This window comes from Siphateles boraxobius, unplaced genomic scaffold (assembly GCF_051911475.1).
Source record: "Siphateles boraxobius isolate OS27281-9 unplaced genomic scaffold, OSU_SipBor_1 120, whole genome shotgun sequence".
Classification (NCBI taxonomy): Eukaryota; Metazoa; Chordata; class Actinopteri; order Cypriniformes; family Leuciscidae; genus Siphateles; species Siphateles boraxobius.
This window is the reverse complement of record NW_027508723.1, coordinates 2295001-2322500: the sequence shown is the minus strand read 5'-3', so window position 1 is coordinate 2322500 and position 27500 is coordinate 2295001. Positions and strand designations below refer to the sequence as shown.

Below are 27500 nucleotides of genomic sequence, written 5' to 3'. Positions count from 1 at the left end.
GGAGAAGGGAAATTAAAAAGATTTCAGTATTGTTTTAAGTTAAATAACATTACGTATAGTGTAGCAGAAGGTGTTATTGGTTATTATAATCCATATGTTGTGTGCTGTTGTATGAGAACTAAATACCACATATATGTGTTATTTTAATATTTATGAAGCTTACTATTACACATGCACATTTTCATTGGAGCTTCACCTTATTGTAAACCAGCAATTAATCCACGATTAATAAAGACTTTGCTTTGCTGTTTCAGAAGTATTTTTTCATAGAAAATTGGAAAGTTGTTTATTTCGAAGGTCTTCAGGTAGAGCAATGAACTATGAATTAAATTAATTTTATGAAACATTTATTACTTCATATCATCATAGTATGAGAAGGAAAAAGGCTTCGGTATTGTTTTAATTTAAATTACAAGTATAGTGTAGCAGAAGGTGCTATTGGTTTTTATAAGCCAATAACTGAGAGATTCAATAATACGGTTAACCATAAATGCCACAATTCTTGTTCACAATCAAATTATGCACAATAAAACCAGAATCTTCCTATAAAAGTAAATATGCATGAATCGACAATTAACTTGACAATAGTAAAGATCGATAAGGTGCATCTCGGGTTTGGCTGGTTTTCTGAAGCGTTTGCATCATTCGGTGTGCGGAGGAGTGTGTGTGTGTGTGTGTGTGTGTGTGTGTGTGTGTGTGTGTGTTTGTGTGCTATTAAACGATGTTAATCAGTGCTATCGATTCACTGTTCAACAAAACAGACAGAAGGAGCATTAATGTCCCAGGAGTGTTTTGCTAACGATGGCGACTCTGCTCTTTTCATTATTATCTAATTGGCTTAATAAGGCCTTATCCATGTTGGCCAAGATGTAGGGTGGTGTGTGTAAGTGTGTGTGTGTGTGTGTGTGTAGGAGAGGTTAAGGGGTTAAAGTCTGTACTGGTTTGTATCCACGGCATCAGAGAAAAGCCCCTAGTCTCCATTATAAGCGCAGCCGCCCAGTTTAACTCCCCAGTCACTCACTCCTGCAGTTATACTCCACAATCCCCTGATGACTCATTTAAACGCACAGTTCACCTAAAAACTATATATTTTGTCAATTTATTCTCATTCCAAACCTATATGACTTTCTCTCTTCTGTGGATGAACATGTTAAATGCTTTTTAATACAACAAAAGTAGAGCTAGACGTTAAGATTGTTGTTAATGTGATGTTAATTTGATGGTGATAAAGGTCTAAACATTTTTTTTATTCAATTATTATATTTGATCGTTATTATATTCTAAGAAAATGCCTACATTTGAACAATGACATAAAAATGTATTTGGGTAAGTATTTTAGATGTGTATTTCTGTATTTTTCTTTCTGTTATACCCCTGAAATGTTTGATTTAAACTTGATCACAAGATGCATCTTCATGAGTCATGTTTTAATAATATGCATGAATGAAAATGAGAATAAAGTAGATGAGAAATGAATGAAAACAAACACAAAGCTATCATAGACTTGGAATATACTGCACAAGTCATATTATACGGTTATGATTCTTATTTAGTCATTGTACGAAAAAAAAAAATCTTCAATAGATTTTTCTTCAGCAGATTCTTAAATATCTATTTGTGTTGCACAGAAGAAAGTCACCGCACTTGAAATGACACGGTGGTAAATGTAAACTGGGAGTAGGGTTGCCAACTGTCCCGTATTAGCCGGGACGTCCCGTATATTGGGCCTAATTTATTTGTCCCGTTTCTGGACTGATCTAACCACTGACTGATACACCAGCAACACGACACTAGAGAATGACACGACACTCATCATCCAATCACAGCGCTCCCTCGTGCGCATCAGACCATACCAATAACAAACTCTAATTTGAGAATTAATTATTCTTTTGGGACTAATCATTGTTTGATTTGCGAACAGAATCCCGGTTCGATCCGGACTCGAGCTCGCGGCAAATCCCTTTCACTGTCCGGCCGGGTCTTGATTTCGGCAAATCAGTTTCGGCGAATTCAAACAACGTGATTATTGTTGATTATTGTTCATGAGTCCATCATCCAGACACGCAAGAAAACATGACATTACCCGAGGGAATAATACGCTGATGTGATTTGCTGCTCAAGAAACATTTCTGATTATTATTCATGTTTAAAAAAAAAAAAAAAGACTCAGGATTCTTTGATGAATAGAAGGTTCAAATGAGATTTATCTGAAATAAAAAACTTTTGTAACATTATAAATGTATTTACTGTCACTTTTGATTAATTGAATGCGTCCTTGCTGAATAAAAGTAGGATATTACTGTCTTTAATGTCTTTAAAATGTAGTGTATAATGTTACAAAAGCTTTCTACTTCAGATAAATGCTATTATTTTGAACTAAGGTTTGTGTGTAATGTGACTTTTTTGTGTGACCTTAAAATTAGTTTTAGAATTAAATTGTACATAAATAGTTTAAGCAAAACAAATGTGTTTATGTCTGAGAACCTTTTAAACACATACGAACCTGACATGACATTTACTGTGTGATACAGTACAAATATTTCGAGTGTCCCTTATTTTCCTGTAAAGAACCACGATTGTCCCGTTTTTTTCCTTTCTGAAGTTGGCAACCCTAACTGGGAGTAAATGATGACAGAATGTTTATATTTGGCTGAACTGTCCATTTAAAAAGCGCCTCTGGTTTGACATTTGGAGTCATCTTGTACAAACAGAGATAAGCCGAGGATGCGTGTTTAACACTCGAACCCCAGATCTACATGAAGCTGCTCTGATTTCACACACACTGGGAGGAACATATGGAGAGCCAACATCTCCTAAAGCACAGCACAATTACTCATGATGGGTGTGTGTGTGTGTGTGCTGCCAGATGGCTGATCCACCACCATCCTCCGTCTCCAACATCCGGCTTCACAAAATCATCATCAATCGAGTAAGAATTACTCAGAGCTCTTAACAAGGAGCAGTTTGTTTCCACTAATAAGAGTCTGCAGAGAAACACACTTCATATGTAACTCCATACGGTGGTCATTGTTTTGTAAACTCCACTGGATGGCGCTAGTGGAGCAGAATTTACATACTTCACTTTTAAAGGGACATTTATTGTACAGTTCGTAATTTAGTTTTTCATAGCCATAAACTCTTTTCACATTTGCAGGGTTTTTGGAAAGAGGAAGTCGTCACCGTTGTGGAAACTTCTATAGCGGTGAATGGAAGACGACAGCAATTTTTGTATTTTCATTGGCTCCAATAGCTAAAGAAAGAAAAAAAATCAGTGATAGTTTCCACGACTTTCCAGAAGAGAGAAAAAATGATAGAGAGATTGATTACGTTGGTCAGAAGAGAGGAAGATGTCAAATTTGCCATTACTCCCTCAGCCGATGTATTAGAAATGCCCTCGCAGAAGTGTTCATTCGTTTATACTCGTTTACTATGAAGGTGATATAACACAATGAAAATATGAGACACTTTGCAAAGATTTAACTGTGGAAATGCGTCATCATAGTCTGAAAAGGGCCCACTTCCTTCTATTCAATTCTATTCTATTAATTTGCTCGCCCCTCATGTCATTCCAAATCAGTTGTTATTGTGAAAGGGCCCACTGGTTGTGTTCTTTTCTATTCTATTCTATTCAATTCTATTCTATTCTATTCACTTACTCACCTTCATGTCATTCTAAACCACAGTTGTTATTGTGAAAGGGCCCACTGGTTGTGTTCTTTTTGGTTCTATTCTATTCAATTCTATTCTATTCAATTCTATTCTATTCACTTACTCACCTTCATGTCATTCTAAACCACAGTTGTTATTGTGAAAGGGCCCACTGGTTGTGTTCTTTTCTGTTCTATTCAATTCTATTCTATTCACTTACTCACCTTCATGTCATTCTAAACCACAGTTGTTATTGTGAAAGGGCCCACTGGTTGTGTTCTTTTCTGTTCTATTCAATTCTATTCTATTCACTTACTCACCTTCATGTCATTCTAAACCACAGTTGTTATTGTGAAAGGGCCCACTGGTTGTGTTCTTTTCTGTTCTATTCTATTCTATTCAATTCTATTCATTTACTCAACTTCATGTCATTCTAAACCACAGTTGTTACTGTGAAAGGGCCCACTGGTTGTGTTCTTTTCTGTTCTATTCTATTCAATTCTATTCTATTCACTTACTCACCTTCATGTCTTTCTAAACCACAGTTGTTATTGTGAAAGGGCCCACTGGTTGTGTTCTTTTCTGTTCTATTCTATTCTATTCAATTCTATTCATTTACTCAACTTCATGTTATTCTAAACCACAGTTGTTATTGTGAAAGGGCCCACTGGTTGTGTTCTTTTCTTTTCTGTTCTATTCTATTCAATTCTATTCTATTCACTTACTCACCTTCATGTCATTCTAAACCAATGTTGTTATTGTCAACCAATACTAAAACTATTAAAAATGGGGTTCTTTATAGAAATATAGCTGAAATAAAATGAAATATAAACATTTAATGAAAAACTTAAACTTAAGGTAAAAATAATTTACAACTTTAAAACTAATTAAAACTAAAACTAATCATAAATATCAAAATCACATAACAAAAAGGCTAAACTTTAAAATAAAACGAACATATAACAATAAAAGCAAATTCAATGTATTGTAAAAAATACTATAATAGTTTATAAATAATACTAAAATAACACGGTTCCAAACTGACATGACTTTCTTTCTTCTACAGAACACAAAAGAATATATTTCGAAGAATGTTGGGAACCAAAACATTGAAACCAAACACTGAAACATTTCATAGAATATTTCGTTTTCCGTGTCACAGAGGAAAGAATGACATGAAAGTGAGTTAATGTTGACAGCATGTTCATTTTGGGGTGAATTATCCCTTTAACACACAAACAACATGAAGGACACATTTTCTTCACACTTTAAATTCTGTATGGAATCGTCAGATTGCCGTAAGCTAGTGCTGTCATGTAAAGCAAGGTTAATAGTTGGTCTCTCTGGATACTGTGCAGTGACAAACACTGCATCACCACTAGAACAATGGATTAACCAATCAGATGACACGACTGAAACGATGCGTATTATACATAGAACGCAAACCAAAACTGCTGATAAACCAAACACGCTTTCCTCTATTTCTCTGATGTGTGTTTGATGAAATCCAGGCCTACTCAGCATCTCATTCACTAAGCATTTAAGCATGTTAGCAGATTCATAATCCCGAACTGAAGCAAATCTTTCATCATCTTTTGTGCGCTGAAGCGGTTCCCCTGCGGCGTGTGTGTGTGTGTGTGCTTTATCAGCATCATTCACTCTGCCTCAAGGTCACACAGCTGCTGTTTAATTAGACACACTCAGACCCGCTTCTTTATCCCGTCAGACGCGGGCCGAGAGGATTAGAGAGAGGACAGTCATGCTACAAATCCTCCAAATACAGCCGTGTTTATTAGAGTTTCTGCAGTATCATTCGCTACTGCACTGAGAATGACTTTTACTGAATTTGATGTGATGTAGCAAACAGGACTTGGAAATGCAATTCCAATTTGAATGCCAGGAATGATAATTAAAACGCTCATAAAACTGTCATTTTTAACTATCAAAATGCAGTATTTTCTTTACACTACTGTTCAAAAGTTTAGGGTCCTTGTTTCCGCCACAGAATAAAACATTTTAAGAGATAATTGCGAAATTTTATTAGTTTAGATCTCGCAAGTCTGTCTTTATTTCTCAAAATTGCGAGATATAAAGAAAAAAAATACTTTTTTCCTCAGAGTTTATATCTCACAATTCTGACTTTATAATACGCAATTGTGACTTTATATCTTATATCTCCCAATTGCATTATAAAGTCAGAATTGCATGCAATTCTGAGATAAAAAGTTAAATTTTTATTCTGTTTTCTATGTGAATATATAGTAAAGTGTAATTTATTCCTGTGATCAAAGCTGAATTTTCAGCATCATTACTCCAGTCTTCAGTGTCACATGATCCTTCAGAAATCACTATAATATGATGATTTAATACTCAAAAAACAGTTCTGATTATTATCAATTTTGAAAACACTTGTGCTGCTTCAGATTTTTTCAGGATTTTTGTTGAATAGAAAATTCAAAATAATTTTTTTGTAACATTAAAAATATAGTCTTCACTGTCACTTTTTATCAATTTATTGCATCCTTGCCAAATAAATTGAATTCCACTTCCTCTATTTCCAATGCAAGTTACAATTACAACTTCCTGTGGCGGATTCAATTCAAATTCACACTCACTGAATTCGTCACAACACTGAATCAGTTCTCAGTTTCCCTCAATAGTGTGTCAATAAAGTACATTTGTTATGCAAATAGAAAGCTAACATTAAAGTTAGACTTTAACTCACTCCCTCAGCAGGATTCTCTTCAAGACAAACACTGAAAACTGACCATAGAAAAAGACTGGCAATACTGTGAATGCAACTGCATTATGACTGTGCTTTGACACATTTTAGACCTCAACAATGCATCAAATCAAGTGTTCATGTTCTTGAACTTCATTGAATAAAGACTTCTCATCAATAGCCTATAAAGCATCAGAAACAGTGCAAAGACTAAATGAAACAACAATGCACTGTGATTCTATATTCTCCTAATGTCTTTGTTGTACATGTGATGTCTCATGCATGCAAACATCTCAGGTTTCCTTGACAAAGCATAAATGTTGTGGTCGTATTTGGACACGTGAAGCGACGACAGCTGAAGTGAGGATGTGCTTATAAGACATTTACGGTCTGTATTTACACTGTTTTAATAGTAAACATGAGCTCAGTTCCAGAGACATTTCTTGCATTCACTACAACAAGCTCAGTGAAGATGGAGTCCATGTAAATACAAATTATAAATATTCACTGTGAATGAGGTAATCAAATCAAAACTACAAAAAATATCTTTAAAATGTTGATTATAAGCTCAAAATATTTAAGTATACTGCACAATATTTAAATAATTGCACATACATACATTTAGAATGTAGAAAGACTGACTGTATCAGGTCATTCACAACTTAAACTTTTCTATCTGATATTTATATTTGAACTTATTTCAGCCTTATTTCAATTAACAATTTTAAAAGTGCCCCTATGCTTTTTCAAATACTCCCTTTCATGCAGTGTGTAATATAGCAGCTGATTGTGAATGTAAAAGATCTGTGAAGTCAAAAGTGCACGATAAATAAAGTTTTTGTCTCCTAAAATGAAGAATCGATTCTGAACTTCAGAAACGAGTCGTCAGTTATTCACTCTCACTTCCCATTACAGTGTAACAATGTAACGAATTTGCATAATGCCAGCCTGTGCTCTTGATTGGCTGAACAGCGTCTCTTTGCCCCGCCCTCAAACAATGTAGTTGTATCTGAGACTGGAAGAGTTTGGTTCGTGTTGTTGATGTTTTCTGCTGTAAATCCACTTTGATGCACTTCTAGAGAATGAGAATTGATACGGAAAAAACGATGCCATTGTTACTATTCGTGTCACTGTGGAAGCATAGACTGTAAAAGAAATGGACACAGCGACCCCATTGATTTCAACAGAGAAGACTGAAGCCCGATTATTGCACTTCCTATCTGATGGCTGAACGACAGTCTGACAGTTGTAAATCTTCTAGTAGCTGTGCCAAGACAAATCTGAATCACCTAATTCCTCAAAAATTTGTTTGAAATTCCTCAATTGTTGAAATATTTTGTCCCGTTGCTTTTATGGACTCTCTATCTATGGGCTTCTCCATTGACTTTATGCCTCTATGTCCCCCCGATTGCCTCATAGACAGTAAAAGATTGCCAGCGAGCTTCTCCTCCTGCATGTCTATACGGTAATTGCTCTGTTTTGCGACACAGAGTCGCATGGTTATGACGCAATCGTTAGCCTATTTTTACAAAAACGGCTTCTGCGGGGCCATAACGTAAGATACAAAGTAATGGAGCCTTTTATACATTGTCGTGTTTCTTTAGAAATAAATAATGGACAAATGAAGTCTTTGGACGCCTCAGATGTAAAGTTATTCGCTGTCAAAGTGACGCCAAAATGAATGGGAGTCAATGGACTGCTAACAGCAGGTGATAGTCAGCTACAATGCTACGCTTGGAGGAAGATCTGAGATTCAGATATGGTAATGGGCGTTAGTTTCCGACATGCACTGTAAGCAGTCGACCAATCACAGCAGACTGAGCTGTCTGACCAATCAGAGCGGAGCAGGCTCTCAGAAAGGAGGAGTTTAGAGAAACTGAATCTTTGAGAAATTGAATCTTTGAGAAATTAGGTGATGTGCACTGTATATTATGAGAAAATTAAAGTGTTTTTTTAGACCTTGGATGCATGTAAACCTATTGTAGGAGAACAGCTAAATTAGGAACCTTTAAAAGAGCATACTAGGGGCACTTTAACAGTTTTAGTTTTAATTAATACAAACAACACTATTGAGTCATCAATGAGGTTAGGATTCTTCCTTGGATATAGTAGACAACAAGCTTATTAGTATTTAGAGCAGAGCTAATGTCCCCTAAAAACCTTATTGATGATATTTAAATCATTCTTCTACAGTATGATCCCCTCACTCACCCCTGTTCCTCCATCATTTCTTGTAGCTCCATGCATTTCAGCTCCACCCTCCTCTTCCTCTCGTGGTCCAGGATCTCCCGGTGAGCCTTCTTCACCAGGACGGGTTCAGGAACACCCTCCTCTTCCTCAGGCTCTTCGCTGGCTTTGGGTCGTGTGGTCGCGGGGGTCTCGGGCTTGAGCGGGACCCCGTTAGTGGCGTCCTCAGGGGAGGGAACCCTCGCCCCATCGTACATGGCCACTCTGTCACAAACACAAACAGCGTTAAAAAAGACGAAAAATCATTAAAAAAATCAGCGTTCAATTATTATTACCCACTATGTCTTTTTTTTCATGCATATTTGTTAGGATGTGTTTTATTTGTTTGCATTTAAAAAAAAAGTGTAATTACAAATGATCTTCTGCTAAAAAAACAAAGCCAAAAAGATTTAAACACAAACAGCGATAGTAAGACATGAGCTCGGGGATTCTCACAGATTACACATTTTTGAATGGTTGGACAGAATAACTCACAAGTTAAAAAAAAAATACAATACCATTCAAAAGTATGGGGTCAGATATAAAAAATATATAATTTTTTTAAAGAAATGAATACTTTTATTATGCAAGGATGCATTCAATTGATCAATCATGTTACAAACGGTTTCTATTTCAAATAAATGCTTTACTTGTTTTCAACATTGATAATAATCAGAACTGTTTTTTGAGTATTAAATCATCATATTATAGTGATTTCTGAAGGATCATGTGACACTGAAGACTGGAGTAATGATGCTGAAAATTCAGCTTTGATCACAGGAATGATATTCACATAGAAAACAGCTGTTTTAAATTGTAAAAAATATTTCACAATATTACTGTTTTTACTGTATTTTGATCTAATAAATGCAGCCTTGGTGAGCAAAATAGACTTTCAAAAAGATTTAAAAATCTTACCGGCCCCAAACATTTGACCAGTATTGTATAATCAATGCAAAGAGTGCCAGTAAATCAAGGACAAAAGATATTTCTACTAATCACCAACACTTCCACATTCATCCCTCACTGATATTGAGAGGATGACAGAAACTATCAACAAATAGGACACGACTTTTTTTCTTCACTGTTGATGACGACACAAGCAGCGTTAATCAGGCAACAGAGATACACAAGCTTTCACACACACTTCTGATGCACAGGACTCAAACTGTGACTGCACACATACATAAACTCACAGTTGAACACACACTGTGACTAAGGGACGTCATATTTCAGCTGCTCAGGTGACTGTGAGTAATAGGCCATTGTCACATGAACATCCCGCCAGTAATTTCTTCTCACAAAGAAATAATTCTCAGCTGAATGAATTGAGCTTTTCTGAATATACAGTACATGGTTTGATTGAATCATACCGGCACTGAGGAGAGAACCGCTGTCTGGATGAGATCCCAGAACCTGAGAGACTAATGCTCTCGTATTTCAAAATGGACACTCGATTCAACAACTTCACTTCATCACTGTCACCGCAAACTTTCACATGATACTGCACTGCAGGCACACATTATCATAAAGCTTTTTCAATTCATTTGTATGCCATATAATGCAGATGTCTAACAACATGTTAAAAAATTAGGAGTTTTATTTTGAGAATCAGCCCAGCTATTGATTATGTCTTTGATTATTAACAAATAAAAAGGGTCCAATTCTCGCTATTAACCAGCTCATTTATTTTGATAATGTTGTGATTATTTATTTGATTAATTACAGTAGATAAAAGTAATTTGTTTTTAATTTGATTAAAGAACGTTATTGTTAAAAGAACTGTGCACAATATATGTAACAATCTAATGTTTAGAAATTAGGATGATCATTTCTGTATTTTACTAAAAAGCATGACAATTCACATCAATATTCTGCAACAAACTACATGCAAATTCAAATCTATACAAATAAACATAAATATATTAATGCGGGTTATGCTATAAATGATGTGCAAATGAATATAAACATGAAATACCTGGACAAACCTTTGAAAAGATTTGGCCTCTCAGAGCTGAAATTACATATTTTTAATACAATATTTATAATTGTTCAGTTGCTGCTCTAAATTTTTAAATACAATCAACTTGGCTGTGTAAGTCATTTAAACTTAAATCATATTAAACTGCCTTAAAAATTAGTTAAATCTTGTATAACTTTTAAAATATTTATATTGATGAGTTAAACTAATGACTTATAATTTACATACACCCCACAGGCAGAGCTGGGTGTCTAAAAGCTTCGATTACAGAGGCTTGTTTCCAGCATGGATTGATGATGGAGGGCGGCGTTCTTCATGCGGTTTTGCACGCCGTGGATTGTGGGTAAAGTCACGAAGCTGAACAGGTGGAGGAACAGCAGGAGGCATCATCACTGAACTCATTACACGCTAAATCTCGGCCTCACATATCTGCGACATGAATACTTATGAGTCTCTGATTCTTCCCTTTATACTCATTGTGTCTTGTGACATGTGACCTTTAATGGCTATAAAAGCAATTTAGTCACTTCGCTCTTCCTAAATGATATTTAAGTGCCCATCATCTCCATAAAAAAAAGTAAAAAGGAGCTTGAGATACAGTGGTTTGGAAATGCTACGCATTAACTAGATATTTGACTTCAGCATCACTAAAATAAGTACTTTATTTGAAATGGCCACAAATAAAAATGTTCATACAATCTGATTTCTCATCATATTTCAGTGATATTGGTTAGGTTGATGGGACACACAGTATTATGTGTGCTATTTATTTTCAATACAATATGCAAATGTTTGGCAAGTTCAAAGACTTTACATATGCAAAGACGCCGCACTCATATTAATATGAATGGGAGAAAATGCAATATTTTAAGTATATTGCAATATTCTCATAAAATATGGCGGAATAAGTCCCGCCTTCTGAATAAAAGAGCCAATCGCTGATTGGTAAAGCACAGATGTTTTCCTGCATAAGCAATGCACTTCTCTCTCTCTCTCTCTCTCTCTCTCTCCCTCTCTCTCTCCCTCTCTCTCTCTCTCTCTCTCTCTCTCTCTCTCTGTCTCTCTATCTCTCTCTCTCTCTCTCCCTCTCTCTCTCTCTCTCTCTCTCTCTCTCTCTCTGTCTCTCTCTCTCTCTCTCTCTCTCTCTCTCTCTCTCTGTCTCTCTCTCTCTCTCTCTCTCTCCCTCTCTCTCTCTCTCTCTCTCTCTCTCTCTCTCTCTGTCTCTCTCTCTCTCTCTCCCTCTCTCTCTCTCTCTGTCTCTCTCTCTCTCTCTCTCTCTCCCTCTCTCTCTCTCTCTCTCCCTCTCTCTCTCTCTCTCTCTCTGTCTCTCTCTCTCTCTCTCTCCCTCTCTCTCTCTCTCTCTCTCTCCCTCTCTTTCTCTCTCTCTCTGTCTCTCTCTCTCTCTCTCTCTCCCTCTCTCTCTGTCTCTCTCTCCCTCTCTCTCTCTCTCTCTCTCTCTCTGTCTCTCTCTCTCTCTCTCTCCCTCTCTCTCTCTCTCTCTCTCTCTCTGTCTCTCTCTCTCTCTCCCTCTCTCTCTCCCTCTCTCGCTCTCTCTAATTATCGTTCTTTCCTGGACAATCCAGCTTTAATAGATGAATGGAGAAGTGGATGTGAGTGGGGGACTGTCAGGAAGAGAAGAAAGGTCTACTGTCACTCAGAACTCCACTAATGGATGGATCTGAGTCAGTGGGAAAGAAAGCCCTATATGTCACCTGTGTAAAGGTGTCTAATTTACATTCTTTGACTGGGGTTCTTTCAACGAAATGGACAGAGTATTTGGCACTGACTCTTCCCCCAAAGGTAGTAGTTGGCGTCAGGGTGTGAACTACGGGGAGTAGTTAATAAGGCCCCATCCACACTACTACGTTTTAGTTTAGAAATGGAGACCTTTTGCTACGTTTGCACCTCCCGTCCAGACTAAAACGGCAATAACGAAGACCTATAACGGAGAAGTTTAGAAACGCTGCCGAACCCGTTTTGCGCTTTGAATCTCCGGAGGGCGTTTTAGTGAAGACGGGTCAAACGGAGGACTTTAGAAACGATGACGCAGAGGCTCACGCTCGGCTCTCTGATCGGGTGTCATACAACAGAAGAAAACATACAGCAACAGTCTGGACTACCAGTTACGCTAGTGCAAGTAAATTCTGCATTTTACAATGCTATAACTGTACATGCGCCGGAGGCAAGCTATTATTCCAGCGATCTGTGACAATTCCTGTGTGCAGTGGCGGTATCGACCGTACATGGAGCGTCGGTTTTGGGTGGTTGTGGTTCCTGAGGAATGGTGCGAAAACTTTCAAATGTCCAGATCGGTACTTATCAACCTCAGCGAAATCTGAGGAATAGTCAATCTGTTTACACCGGCACACGCACGTGTCACCAGTGTAGGTGAATGGTCACGTGATCCGCGTTTTCAGTCGTTTTAATGTGGACGGAGATCAATTCTAATTCGGTTTAATTTTCCGTTTCTAAACTAAAACGCAGTAGTGTGGATGGGGCCTGAGACATGGGCTTCCCTGAAAAAGTGATTCGTGAAATTTTGGGGGGTCTCAAAAAATATTGACAATGTTTTATTTTGACTTGCAATTTCAGTTTTGTGTAATGTGATCATCGTGGATTATTATGTGTAAAATAGCAAAAATATCATTCATTCATGCATGACGGCGATTTAAACCTAATCCACTTCCATAAAGATAACTATAGCCTACATGCTATTCTTGTCATGAGCATCAAGGTGTGGTGGCGCTGCGCTGCAAACTCCAATCATGTTTAGTACATGTTAACTCAAAGATTCGTAGAAAAAATCCTTGAAATCAATTCTGTGTTAAGGTACGGCATGTTATTCCCAATTATGTGTTGTGGCTGGGTTGTTATAGGTCTGCGTGACTCTCGATGTCTTAGGCCTAATGGAACGGAGGAATTATAGTATTCTTCTGTAGCCTGACGAATAATTTAACGCTTGTTCAAGTGAACTCAAAGACAGCCTATTTGGGGATGGCTGTTTGCTGTTTGACTTATCAATTTGTGTCGATAAAGTATACTAATCCTGTATATAGTGCTTGCATAGTGCATACACTTGTAGCTGTTATGTATCTTTGGAAGTCCTTGAATGAGGTTTCATTTCAATTAATGGGTTTCATAGCGCCTGCCATTCCGCGTCCTGTATATAATATAATAATATCGGTATAATTCGAACACTGTTTGGAGTATCCTGTACAAACGTCCGATTGACCAAGGGACTGGTGACCTCCAGTGGAGGATTGTACATTGATCAATTGGCCCTCTTTTCAGTTGGTAAACATGGTGACGTTTTTATGTGGGCGGAGCTTAGGTGGAGGCAGAACGATCCCTCTTGCCGCTTCACTAACGCTAGTTTGCAAGTTTTTTAAGCTTGTTTTTTAACAATGATGGGAGAAAACAAGATTTTATCTTAATGTGCAAGGTCACTCACTGTCCAGGACCGCAATTGTTATTTGCAAAAGTTAATTTTAACGGACGGAACCAGATTGGCCGACCCATACACGCTCAGTCAATGGATGGAGGATCTGACAGGATTAACGTTACCTCGGTTGAGTGGCCTGAGAAACTGAGCGTAAAGACAAACTGAGGGCATATAAATCTTTAGATGCTTATAACTATGTGACGAATGGTCTTGACTTGTGGCAACGTTACATTGTGCGGTCCTGTCCAGCGCCAAGGCCAGAAGACCACAATGTAAAGAGTGACATTACAGTGCAATTTTAATGAAGTGAATATTTTTTTAGAAATAAAAATATTTTTTATGCATTAAAATTATATTAATTAACTATGTATTTGATTATTCTTCCTTACCAGGTTCTTCAAAAAGTCTATCACAATGTATACAATCATAGATGATTCACAAATAATCACAATAATTTAGAAAACATTATGCGATAAAATTTCAAATTGGATCCTGTAGGTGATTCTTGCACCCAGAAACACAACAAGAAGACATTTAATAAAAATAATAATAATTTAAGATCCTTATTATGTAGCCGAACCTGTGGTTTGCATTTGCCGCCTCCAGTTTTCACTTTGTTTTGCCTCCAGCTAACGCTGTGACGTAATTGTGACGTCAGCGCAAAAGTGGTCTATAGCTACAAACAGACATGTGGTATCTTGATCCTAGTGTTAGTTTGGGTTGTCCTTTTTGTCCTTTCTGTTTTTCATTTGTTTATGCGATGTACAAGGTTGATGGATCTGTTTCCCTTGTTAACAGAGTGGATTACATCTTTGGGTGAAACTTTTTCTCTTCAGTTGTTTATCTTTGCTTCAAAGTACACCGTTGAGCAAAACAATGTTTTGGTTTTACTTAATTTCCTATTTGGTAATGCAAAATTAGCCATCTGGAAAACTAGGAAGAATAAGATATCAGGACAAGTTGCAGTAAATCCAATTTTTATGTTTTTGGGCCTAGTGGGTTCTCGTCTCAGAGCGGAATGCGCGTATTATAAATTGGTTGGGAGTTTACAACATTTTATGGAAATTTGAGGGATAAACCAGGTGTTGTGTACATTTTATGAACATTAATTGGTGTTGAAATTTTAGTGTTTGTTTATTTATTTATTTATTTATTGTGATGATGCTAAAATAAAAGTGTGTTAAACCCCTCTCTCTCTCTCTCTCTCTCTCTCTCTCTCTCGCTCTCTCTCATAATTAAAAACTGCTGGATATGGTTTTGCGTTACTCTCTACTTCATTGTAATTTGTACTGACATCTTTTGCTCAGGTCAACAAAACAAAAAAGATGCTTATTTTGAGTTAAAAAAAAAAAGAAATTAAGTGCATAACGTAGCGACTGTCAAAATTCCTGCCAGTAAAGCACAAGCTACTTTACAAGTATCAGCGCTTTGCTGTGATACCTGGAGAATTGCTGTGCAATTTAACTTTTACAGTTCAAGAATGCTTGGCCAACAAGTCAAAAATAAGTTGAGTAGGAAATAGCATTTTCAACAGTATATTACAAAGAGATTTATAATAATATATAGGTGGTAACACTTTACAATAAGGTTCATTAGTTAATGTATTAATAACTAACATGAACTTACAATGAGCTATACATTTGTTACAGTATTTATTTATCTTTGTTAATGTTAGTTAAATATACAGCTGTTTATTTTTTGTTCATGCTAGTTCACAGTGCATTAACTAATGTTAACAAATACAACCTTTGATTTTAATAACGTATTAGTAAATGTTGAAATTAATATTAGCTAAGATTAATAAATGCTGAAGAAGTATTGATCATTCTTAGTTCATGTTAACTAATTAACCTTATTGTAAAGTGTAACCATATAGCTAGGCTAACTAGAAGATATGCCTGATATATTACTTATTAAGCTGAAACCTGACAAAATCAGCTTTTAAAATACAGATAAATAAACTGGAGACTGCGGTCGAGTTGAACCGCCTACTAACATCCACATCTTTATCAGCTCGACCTCCAGCGAGTAAATCAATGTCAATGTAATCGTCCCTCTAGTGAACAGTGTGTGTCAGATGTGGGAGGCTGGTCAACAAAGGTCAAGACTACAACAGTGTGTGTTGATAAACACATGGAGAGAGCGCTAGTGAAGTGTAATGGTCAGTATTATTCTGTTTTGTTTATGCCTACAGTTTGTTTCCAGGCTAAATGACAAGATAGTCTAAAAACACTCGGCTTTATATAACTAGCATGAGTAAGAATGATCCCAGTTTCGTTTAAAAAGCTGTTGTTTATAATTTACAATCACTGGCACTTTATCAGGTACACCTGTTCAGCTGCTCGTTAATGCAAATACTGGATCTATTTAGCCAATCACACGGCAGCAACTCTATGCATCTAGGCACGTAGAGATGTTTAAGACGATCTGCCAAAATTCAAACTGAGCATCATAATGAGGAAGAAAGATGATTTAAGTGAGTTTGAACATGGCATAGTTGTTGCTGGTCTGAGTTTTTCAGAAACTGCTGATCTACTGGGATTTTCATGCATTCTCATCTCTGAACACACAACAATCTCTGAACACACAACAATCTCTGAACACACAACAATCTCTGAACACACAACAATCTCTGAATACACAACAATCTCTGAACACACAACAATCTCTGAACACACAATCTCTGAACACACAACAATCTCTGAACACACAACAAACTCTGAACACACAACAATCTCTGAACGCACAACAATCTCTGAACACACAACAAACTCTGAACACACAACAATCTCTGAACACACAACAATCTCTGAATACACAACAATCTCTGAACACACAACAATCTCTGAACACACAATCTCTGAACACACAACAATCTCTGAACACACAACAATCTCTGAACACACAACAATCTCTGAATACACAACAATCTCTGAATACACAACAATCTCTGAACACACAACAATCTCTCAACACACAATCCCTGAACACACAACAATCTCTGAACGCACAACAATCTCTGAACACACAACAATCTCTGAACACACAACAATCTCTGAACACACAACAATCTCTGAACACACAACAAACTCTGAACACACAACAATCTCTGAACGCACAACAATCTCTGAACACACAACAAACTTTGAACGCACAACAATCTCTGAACGCACAACAATCTCTGAACACACAACAATCTCTGAACACACAACAATCTCTGAACGCACAACAATCTCTGAACACACAACAATCTCTGAACACACAACAATCTCTGAACACACAACAATCTCTGAACACACAACAATCTCTTAACACACAACAATCTCTGAACACACAACAATCTCTGAACGCACAACAATCTCTGAACGCACAACAATCTCTGAACGCACAACAATCTCTGAACACACAACAATCTCTGAACAAACAACAATCTCTGAACACACAATCTCTGAACACACAACAATCTCTGAACGCACAACAATCTCTGAACGCACAACAATCTCTGAACACACAACAATCTCTGAACGCACAACAATCTCTGAACACACAACAATCTCTGAACAAACAACAATCTCTTTCTGAACACACAATCTCTGAACACACAACAATCTCTAAACGCACAACAATCTCTGAACAAACAACAATCTCTGAACACACAACAATCTCTGAACGCACAACAATCTCTGAACACACCACAATCTCTGAACACACAATCTCTGAACACACAACAATCTCTGAACACACAACAATCTCTGAACGCACAACAATCTCTGAACGCACAACAATCTCTGAACGCATAACAATCTCTGAACGCACAACAATCTCTGAACACACAACAATCTCTGAACACACAACAAACTCTGAACACACAACAATCTCTGAACGCACAACAATCTCTGAACACACAACAATCTCTGAACACACAACAATCTCTGAACACACAATCTCTGAACACACAACAATCTCTGAACACACAACAATCTCTGAACACACAACAATCTCTGAACACACAACAATCTCTGAACGCACAACAATCTATGAACACACAACAATCTCTGAACACACAACAATCTCTGAACAAACAACAATCTCTGAACACACAATCTCTGAACACACAACAATCTCTGAACGCACAACAATCTCTGAACGCACAACAATCTCTGAACACACAACAATCTCTGAACGCACAACCATCTCTGAACACACAACAATCTCTGAACACACAACAATCTCTGAACACACAACAATCATTGAACGCACAACCATCTCTGAACACACAACAATCTCTGAACACACAACAATCTCTGAACAATCTCTGAACACACAACACTCTCTGAGCACACAACAATCTCTGAACACACAACAATCATTGAACGCACAACCATCTCTGAACACACAACAATCTCTGAACACACAACAATCTCTGAACAATCTCTGAACGCACAACAATCTCTGAGCACACAACAATCTCTGAACGCACAACACTCTCTGAACACACAACAATCTCTGAACACACAACAATCTCTGAACAATCTCTGAACGCACAACACTCTCTGAGCACACAACACGTCGCAGCAGAAGGCCTACAGACACACAGACACACACCACTGCCGCTGCTGTCAGCTGAGAACAGAAACTGAAACTGGACAATAGAGGATTGTATCGTCGCCTCTGCTCTGGTGAGTGTGGGTTTCTGCAGTGACATTCGGACGGTCGGGTCAGAGTTTGGCGTAAACAACATGAAAGCATGATCATCCTGCCTTATATCAGTGGTTCAGGCTGTAACGATGCGGATGATATTTTCTTGCCATACTTTTGGCCTCGTAATACCAACTGACCATCGTTGAAATCTGACAAATCTGCAGCAACTGCATGATGCTATCGTGACAATATGGACCAAAATCTCTGAATAATGTTTCTAGCACCTTGTTGAATCTGCGCCATGAAGAATAGTATTATATTGTCTTATATGCAATTAGCAAATGCTTTTACCAAAAGAGACTTAAAGGTCCCATATTGCACAACTTTCTGAAGTTTTATTTTAGGTTTTGGTGTCCTTAAGAATATATAAGTACCAAAAACCATCTCAATATATGTTTACAGCTCCTTTCTCAGGAGCTCTGCCAAGAACAGGTCAGTTTTGGCCTGTCTACTTAATATTCATGAGCCTCTCTTCTGATTGGCCTGTTTTTTTCTGAGTGACCCACCATTGGTGGGGGAGGCGCCTGAAGGCGGGGACTGAGTAGTTCTGACATCACACATATATATTGAAGTCACAACAGTTCGTGAAAAGGCACAGCTACTTTATCCAGGCTGTGTGCATTTGTCTGTGGATCGGCTGTTTTGAAACTTAAATGGTAGTTTCAACGCCCCTAGACCTCCGTTATCATGAAACAATGGGACCTTTAAATATAGAAAGAATAACAAACTGTTGTATTATTTTAAGTCTTTTTGCTTTTTCTCTAAAATCCATTCTACCTCATAGTCAACTTGCAGATCATTTGTGAGTCATTACAATGACAATTAATGGCATTTTCTTAAGATCTTCAACCAGGTTTGGATTCTCCATTCATCTGCTTTTCTGAATGCAAATTCATGAGTTCTCCTGCATGAAATCCCTCACTATGGCTCTCTCATCAATGCTATCATGCATCATTCTTCAAGGTGTGTAACCTCGATCTGAACAGCCTATTCTTCACTCACTGCACTGATTCTGCAACCCGAGGCTAGGATCTTAACTAGCTACAATGAGCACAAGCAGTCCTCCAGCCCAATGTGGATAAAACGCTAAAAGTGGTGCATTTATTTCTGCAAACCCAAAGAGACTGAGTTAGAATAGCTCAAGCACTGCTTGTGTTACTTCAGAGACCGCTGAGGGCTCACAGACTACAGTCTGGCCTGAAATAAAAAACATAAATAAACAGTGAATAGATAGAATAGTTGTATTGTGTGTAGATGCTGTGCAGACAGTCACTCCCTTTAAAATATATTTACCTCTAACTCTTGCGTTCCCTGGGAAGGTTTAAACCAACATTAAAGAGATATTTCACCACACACACACACACACACATAAAAAAAATCTTTATTAGATTTATTCTATCTATCTGATCCAGACCTGCCTATAATGCCTTGACTCAAACTAACGACATTATAAATAATTGTGTTTTTACAAATGCTTTCGAAGCCTTGGAATTTGAAGCTCACGATTATGGTACGGGGCGTTACATTTCTGACACTCGCTCGAGGTGTTCGGCCAATCACAACGCACTGGGTCTACTGGCCAATCAGATCACTCTGAGCTTTTCAGAAGGAGGGGCTTTGGAGAAATCAATCGCTGCGTCCCAATTCACCTACTTATACTACACCCTACAAGTATGTACTCTTAAGGCCATTGCACACTGAGTCCGAAATTCACATCCGAAATTTTAGCACGTTAAAAAAAAAATTCGACCTCACGTTATGTCAATCACGCTTGCACACTGTCTACGAAACTAATAAAAAAATTCGGATCGGGTTCGATTTTCTGCGTTTTTCGCATCCACAGCCAGCATTTTGAGAGGTTTTTTGACAATTCAGAGCCACCGTACAAGCGAACGACAAAATCCAGAATGCCGCCTGACAAGTTGATACACTTCGTCTCGCAGCACAAAGCACTGCATGAAAAACAAATTGCGGATTTCAAAGACACTGAATATAAAGTATCTAAACTAAATATCTAGAATGTAAACTATCGTGGTCTTCTTTTTAAATGTGGCTCCAGTATCGCTAGCAAAGCATCAAACTGTTCCACTGACATCCTGAGGTAAATTTTGAATCGCTCGGGATAATTTCGCAACACCTTGATAAGGAGCTGAAACTCTCCTTTCTCTCGGCGCAATCTCAGGATTGGATGGACCCAATATTTCCTCTTTCTTTTTCTCTTTTTAAGAAGAGAGAGGGCAACAAAATCATCCTCACTGCTTGACGAATCCATTTTGTATTTTTTGCGGTTTAATAAATACGCATCGGACTCAGTGTGGAAGGTTTCTGTGCGTGACGAATTTTTAGGCTGACGAACACAAAAAAACACATGAAAGTTTCGGACTCAGTGTGCAATGGCCTTTATTGTGAAAAAAAAGTAGATACTTTTTTATATCTACTTTATTTATGAGTTTGAAGACAATATAACAACCACAAAAAAATCATCTTAAATAATAATACAAAAAAAAAGTACATACTTTTGAGTGTGTAGCAAAAGAGTAGACAAGCTTTGGGACGAACTATCACGTCATACAATTGTGTCTTTCACGGTTGTTCTCTCTCAACCAGTCACTGTAAACTGACCTGTCAATCATCTCGTCACAGTTAAAATCCTCCACTTTTCATTTAATTTCCCATCGTATCGGAGAGAAATGCAGAATCACGTTGATCTGCGGGTCTTTCATGCGGAGACTCTCCTCATATTAATGCATAATGATGCGTTTAAAAGTGAATGGCCAAACGGGTCTTTTATAAAAGTCCACATGAAATATAACAGGGATAACATTAAATAAATATTTTTCTATCAGGTTAAACTTTGATTAGTCACTCAAACCTTTTTCTAAACCTCTCACCGTGGGTCGCGCATATCCGCCATGTTTTTTTTCTTTTTTAACACTTTTTACTCGTGTTTGTAGTGCGCAATGGGTTGTGGGTAATATTAGCTGTTATAGTCATAGATATCCATAATAAAGGCTAGATGTCTTACGGTGGAGTCTCTATCATCATCACCGGCGGCCATCTTGTCACAGGCAAGCTTTCTGACGGGCTCTGTGGTACCTGATGTAAGATGAGTGATCAGCACGAACACAAATACTCTTATCTCGTTGAAATATTAACGGATTTACAAACGGGTTGGTTTCTTACAAACGTTATTACCGTGGCTATAATTCTGGATGATTATTTATTTATACACTTATTATTCATAAGTATACAGTGTGATAACTACATCTCTGTCGTTTATAACAAAACCGTCTGAAAATCGGTAGAAAATGGAGCAAGTTATGGTTATTTAAAAAGTGCATGCACCATTAAAACACAATGTTACGAGCGAGCGATCTGCCTGTGACAAGATGGCCGCCAGGTGCGGACGTCGCCCTTCATTGGCCAGCAGCGCGGACGAGACATCTAGCCTTTATTACGGATATCTACCGTTATAGTGAGCACGGATCCACACTTCGAACATCCACTGGAAATAGTAGATAATCCGGGGACTCTTTTCAACATACTAAGCTTTGAGACACACTTATTCTAATCTCACATAATATTTAGGACGATAGTATATATGGACATTGGGATGCAGGGAGTGTGTTTCAGACTGTCACGGTTTAGGGTTTGTTTCTTGTTCCTGGTTCCTGTCTGTCATGTGATCCCCTGTTCTAGTCATGTGATCCTGTCATGTGTTCCCTTGTCATGTTGTCATTGGTTCATTGTTTAATTGTTCACAGATGTCCCTTGTCTAGTCGTTAGTCTTGTGTATTTAAGCCCTCATGTTTGCTCTGTGTCTTTGTTTAGTATTGTTTTGTGTAACTGCTGTCAGTTAGCTTCATGAATGTTTCTTGTCTCCTTTTCATGCTTTTGTTTTATGTTTGATCAAGTTTTGTAATAAATTGCATTTGGGTTCTCACAACCAGCTTGCCTCCAGGATCATTCATAACACAAAAAGACTGGAAAGTTTTTGAACATTAAAGCATGATAACCTATTCTATTACATCCAATAAACAAAATAACTTTTAAAACGGCACCATATGAACCCCTTTAAATGAAATTTAAAAAATCCAAAGATTTTTTACTTGCAATTCTGTATGATTTCCATTGTTCTGTGAAACACAAAAGATATTCTGTAAAACATCTCAGTGTTTTGTTTTGTTTTATGTCCATATAATGAGAGCCAATGGGGATCCAATGTTGTCTAGACCTCAATCTTTTCCTGATTTTTGTCGTACAGGTTTGGAATAGGATGAAGGAGTAAATTAACTATCCATTTACGTTTTCTATACTTTACCTGTGACTAAAAGGCTGAAAATGCATCAGAAATGGGTGTGAATGGTGAGAACAGAAGCCCTGGAGAACTGAATTACACAAGCAAATAAGAGAAAGGAATAACGAATATGCGGTAGACTAATAAGATGGACAGGATTCACTTTGTGATCATCAATTCTGCTGCATTAGTTGCTTCAGACAGTCGGGATCCACTGAGCTCTCAGTAACTGGGATTAGTTCAAGCTCTGGAACTGGTTTCACTTGTAGACCTGAGGGCTAATAGAGAACCTCGAGAGATCTTCAAATCTTTGCTTCCCTCGTTTAGTTTTCTCTACGCTCAGCGGATTTCCTCTCGCTATGAAACATACACTCTTCCGGCATTATTTTAATTATCCAATATTACCTCCTGTTTTCCCCGGGCAAAATGTCAGGAACAAAAACCATCCGGTTTAGAGATGATTTCATTAAGTATCACTGCACAGTTTCAATCTGAAAAAATAGCTCTGCTCCAATATTCTGCCTATATGACAGACGCTTATTAAAGCAGAATCCTAACTGAAATGGAACCTCATGTGACTGAATAATAATTCATTCAACTGAACTATATAATGCCATTCAAAAGAATGTCGGTAACTGTGGAAGCTGTTTTTCCACCACAGAATAAAACATTTTAAAAGATAATTGCGAAAATCTCACAATTGCGAGTTTACATCTCGCAATTCTGACTTCATTTTTCAGAATTGCGAGATATAAAGTCAGAATTGCGCGATATAAAGTCAGAATTGCGCGATATAAAGTCAGAATTGCGAGATATAAAGTCAGAATTGCGCGATATAAAGTCAGAATTGCGCGATATAAAGTCAGAATTGCGAGATATAAAGTCAGAATTGTGAGATATAAAGTCAGAATTGCACGATATAAAGTCAGAATTGCGCGATATAAAGTCAAAATTGCCCGATATAAAGTCAGAATTGCGCAATATAAAGTCAGAATTGCACGATATAAAGTCAGAATTGCGAGATATAAAGTCAGAATTGTGAGATATAAAGTCAGAATTGCACGATATAAAGTCAGAATTGCGAGATATAAAGTCAGAATTGTGAGATATAAAGTCAGAATTGCGAGATATAAAGTCAGAATTGCGCGATATAAAGTCAGAATTGCGAGATATAAAGTCAGAATTGCGCGATATAAAGTCAGAATTGCGCGATATAAAGTCAGAATTGTGAGATATAAAGTCAGAATTGCACGATATAAAGTAAGAATTGCGCGATATAAAGTCAAAATTGCCCGATATAAAGTCAGAATTGCGCAATATAAAGTCAGAATTGCACGATATAAAGTCAGAATTGCGAGATATAAAGTCAGAATTGTGAGATATAAAGTCAGAATTGCACGATATAAAGTCAGAATTGCGAGATATAAAGTCAGAATTGTGAGATATAAAGTCAGAATTGCACGATATAAAGTCAGAATTGCGCGATATAAAGTCAAAATTGCCCGATATAAAGTCAGAATTGTGCGATATAAAGTCAGAATTGCGAGATATAAAGTCAGAATTGTGAGATATAAAGTCAGAATTGCGAGATATAAAGTCAAAATTGCCCGATATAAAGTCAGAATTGCGCAATATAAAGTCAGAATTGTGCGATATAAAGTCAGAATTGTGCGATATAAAGTCAGAATTGCGCAATATAAAGTCAGAATTGTGCGATATAAAGTCAGAATTGCGTGATATAAAGTCAGAATTGTGCGATATAAAGTCAGAATTGTGAGATATAAAGTCAGAATTGCGCGATATATAAGTCAGAATTGAGTATTATAAATACTTTTTTTTTCTCGCAATTGTGAGTTTATATCTCGCAATTCTGACATTATAATACGCAATTCTGACATTATAATACGCAATTCTGACTTCATAATATGCAATTCTGACATTATAATACGCAATTCTGACATTATAATACGCAATTCTGACATTATAATACGCAATTCTGACTTCATAATACGCAATTCTGACATTATAATACGGAATTCTGACTTCATAATATGCAATTCTGACATTATAATACGCAATTCTGACATTATAATACGCAATTCTGACATTATAATACGCAATTCTGACTTCATAATACGCAATTCTGACATTATAATACGCAATTCTGACTTCATAATATGCAATTCTGACATTATAATACGCAATTCTGACTTTATAATATGCAATTCTGACATCTTTTTTCAGAATTTTGATATATAAACTCGCAGTTACGAGTTACTTATATTTAGATTTATTTATTATAATATTCAAAACACTGTAAATATGTTCGTAATCTGGAAATCTGGAAATGTCTATTCTGACTAAACCCAACTGTGATACTTTTTATTCTCATATATTTAAATGTTTATTCTTTATTCTTATAATTTGTAGTATTATGTTTCATGTTTCTTGTTGTATTTGTATAGTCCACTGGAAGCCTCAGCACCAAAACAAATTCCTTGTGTGTGCAAGCACACTTGGCAATAAAGCTCTTTCTGATTCTGTTTCAGATTCTGATTATAAAGTCCGATTCTAAGGTAAAAAAAATTTTTTTCACAATTGCAAGTTTATATCTAACAATCTGAATTATGAGATAAAAAGTAGCAATTACCTTTTTTATTTTTTATTCTGTGGCGGAAAAAAGCTTCCATACATTACATCATGCAATTAATTAGATTAATCATTTTACTCACTTGAAAGCCCCAATATATACAGTATATATATATATATATATATATATGTGTGTGTGTGTACTGTGTGTATATATATATATATATATATATATATATATATATATATATATATATATATATATATATATATATAAAGTGTAATAATAATAATAATTCATTACATTTATATAGCGCTATATAATGTCTCTACATACTGCAAAATGCAGTCTGAATAGGCAGCTGAGAAGGTTTGAAACACAGCTATTGTTTAGGCTGATGAAAAGATTCTGTAAATAATTAATGAAGATATAAAATGCCCAGGAGAGCATCAAATTGATCTTTGAGAGACAAACCTCCAGATGAACATCTACACTGATCTTTGGCCATCATGACGTTCTACTACAGTATATGCAACTGTATAAGACCCTCAACACTTCCAGTTCACTGCAACATCTCTCTTTATAAACTGCACTGCACTGTCAATAGTTTCATCTCAGACTCAATACGTTTACTCTGAAGAGCGTGAAGAAACGACTCGGGCGAAACCGAATCAGGTTGATTTCAGTGCCGTGGCCTTTAAAGACGGGTCGATGTGACAGAATGAAGCAGATAAAAGAGTTGAGATTGAGCGCGGCTCCCCGAGGGCAACTGTCCTCCTCCAAATGATTTAAGCTGTATCGCCTCTCTTACAGAGAGACCACATAGTGAACGAGACGCCATTTTGTTCATTTTCTTTTCAGGGCTCTCTTCACAAGGACACCCGGTTCTAGAAGTTTTTCATTCACAGAACCTGAAATAACCTTCTGCGTCATTATTTGAGGATGGAAGAAAGTTAATTCTTTAAGGAGAATAATCCTCAGTCCCATTCTCCACAGCCGATGTGTTATGGAGGAAGGAATTGTTCACTTTTTCCCTCCAGGGCCGTTTTCCCCACGGCTCAGAGACAAAAATTGAGTGTCAGCGTCGCCTCATGCATTTAAAAGACCAAAAAGTACATAAGTACCAAAAATAAACCAACAAAAGGCATTACTGTTGCAATAGTAGGCTACTATTCTATTGTCAAATAAAAAAAAATGTATTAATACTGACTATATAATATTAATATTAATAATAATTGGTTTTGTTATTTTATTATTAAATTATAAATAAAATAAAACATAAAGAAATTATTGTTGCAATAATACTATTTTATTGTAAAAAAATGACTATACAATATTAATATTAATAATAATAATACTATTTGTTGTTATTTTTTTCACTCAAATATATGCATTATTGTTGCAATAATATTATTATACTGTCAAATAAAAAATATGTATTAATAATAATAATAATTATTTTAAATTAATAATTAATAAAAGTAATGACTATACAATAATAATAATAATACTTTTTTGTTATTTTATTATTACAATTACAAATAAAATAAAGCAAAGAAAGTATTATTGCAATAATACTATTTTATTTTCAAATAAAAAAATATTCAACAATAATACTAATAATTCAGTATGACTATAGAATATTAAAATTAATAATAATACTTTTTGTTGTTATTTTATGATTCAAATAAATGCATTATTGTTGCAATAATATTATTGTACTGTCAAATAAAAAAGATGTATTAATAATAATAATAATAATAATATAGTAATGACTATACAATATTAATATTAATAATAATATTTGGTGTTTTATTATTAAAATTATAAATAAAATAAAACATAAATAAATTATTATTGCAATAACACTATTTTGTTGTGAAATAAAAAATA

General features: G+C 36.4%; 1 protein-coding gene across 1 annotated transcript in view; it reads right to left on the bottom strand.

The window, feature by feature from the left end:
• The window catches only part of srrm3 (serine/arginine repetitive matrix 3), a 115661-nt gene that overhangs the window by 59451 nt on the left and 28710 nt on the right, over positions 1-27500 (bottom strand). Inside the window, exon 2 of the mRNA XM_077222596.1 lies at positions 8582-8821. Within this exon, the coding sequence (XP_077078711.1) occupies positions 8582-8814 (233 nt within the window). The 5' untranslated portion in view covers positions 8815-8821. The remainder of the gene's footprint in view (positions 1-8581; positions 8822-27500) is intronic.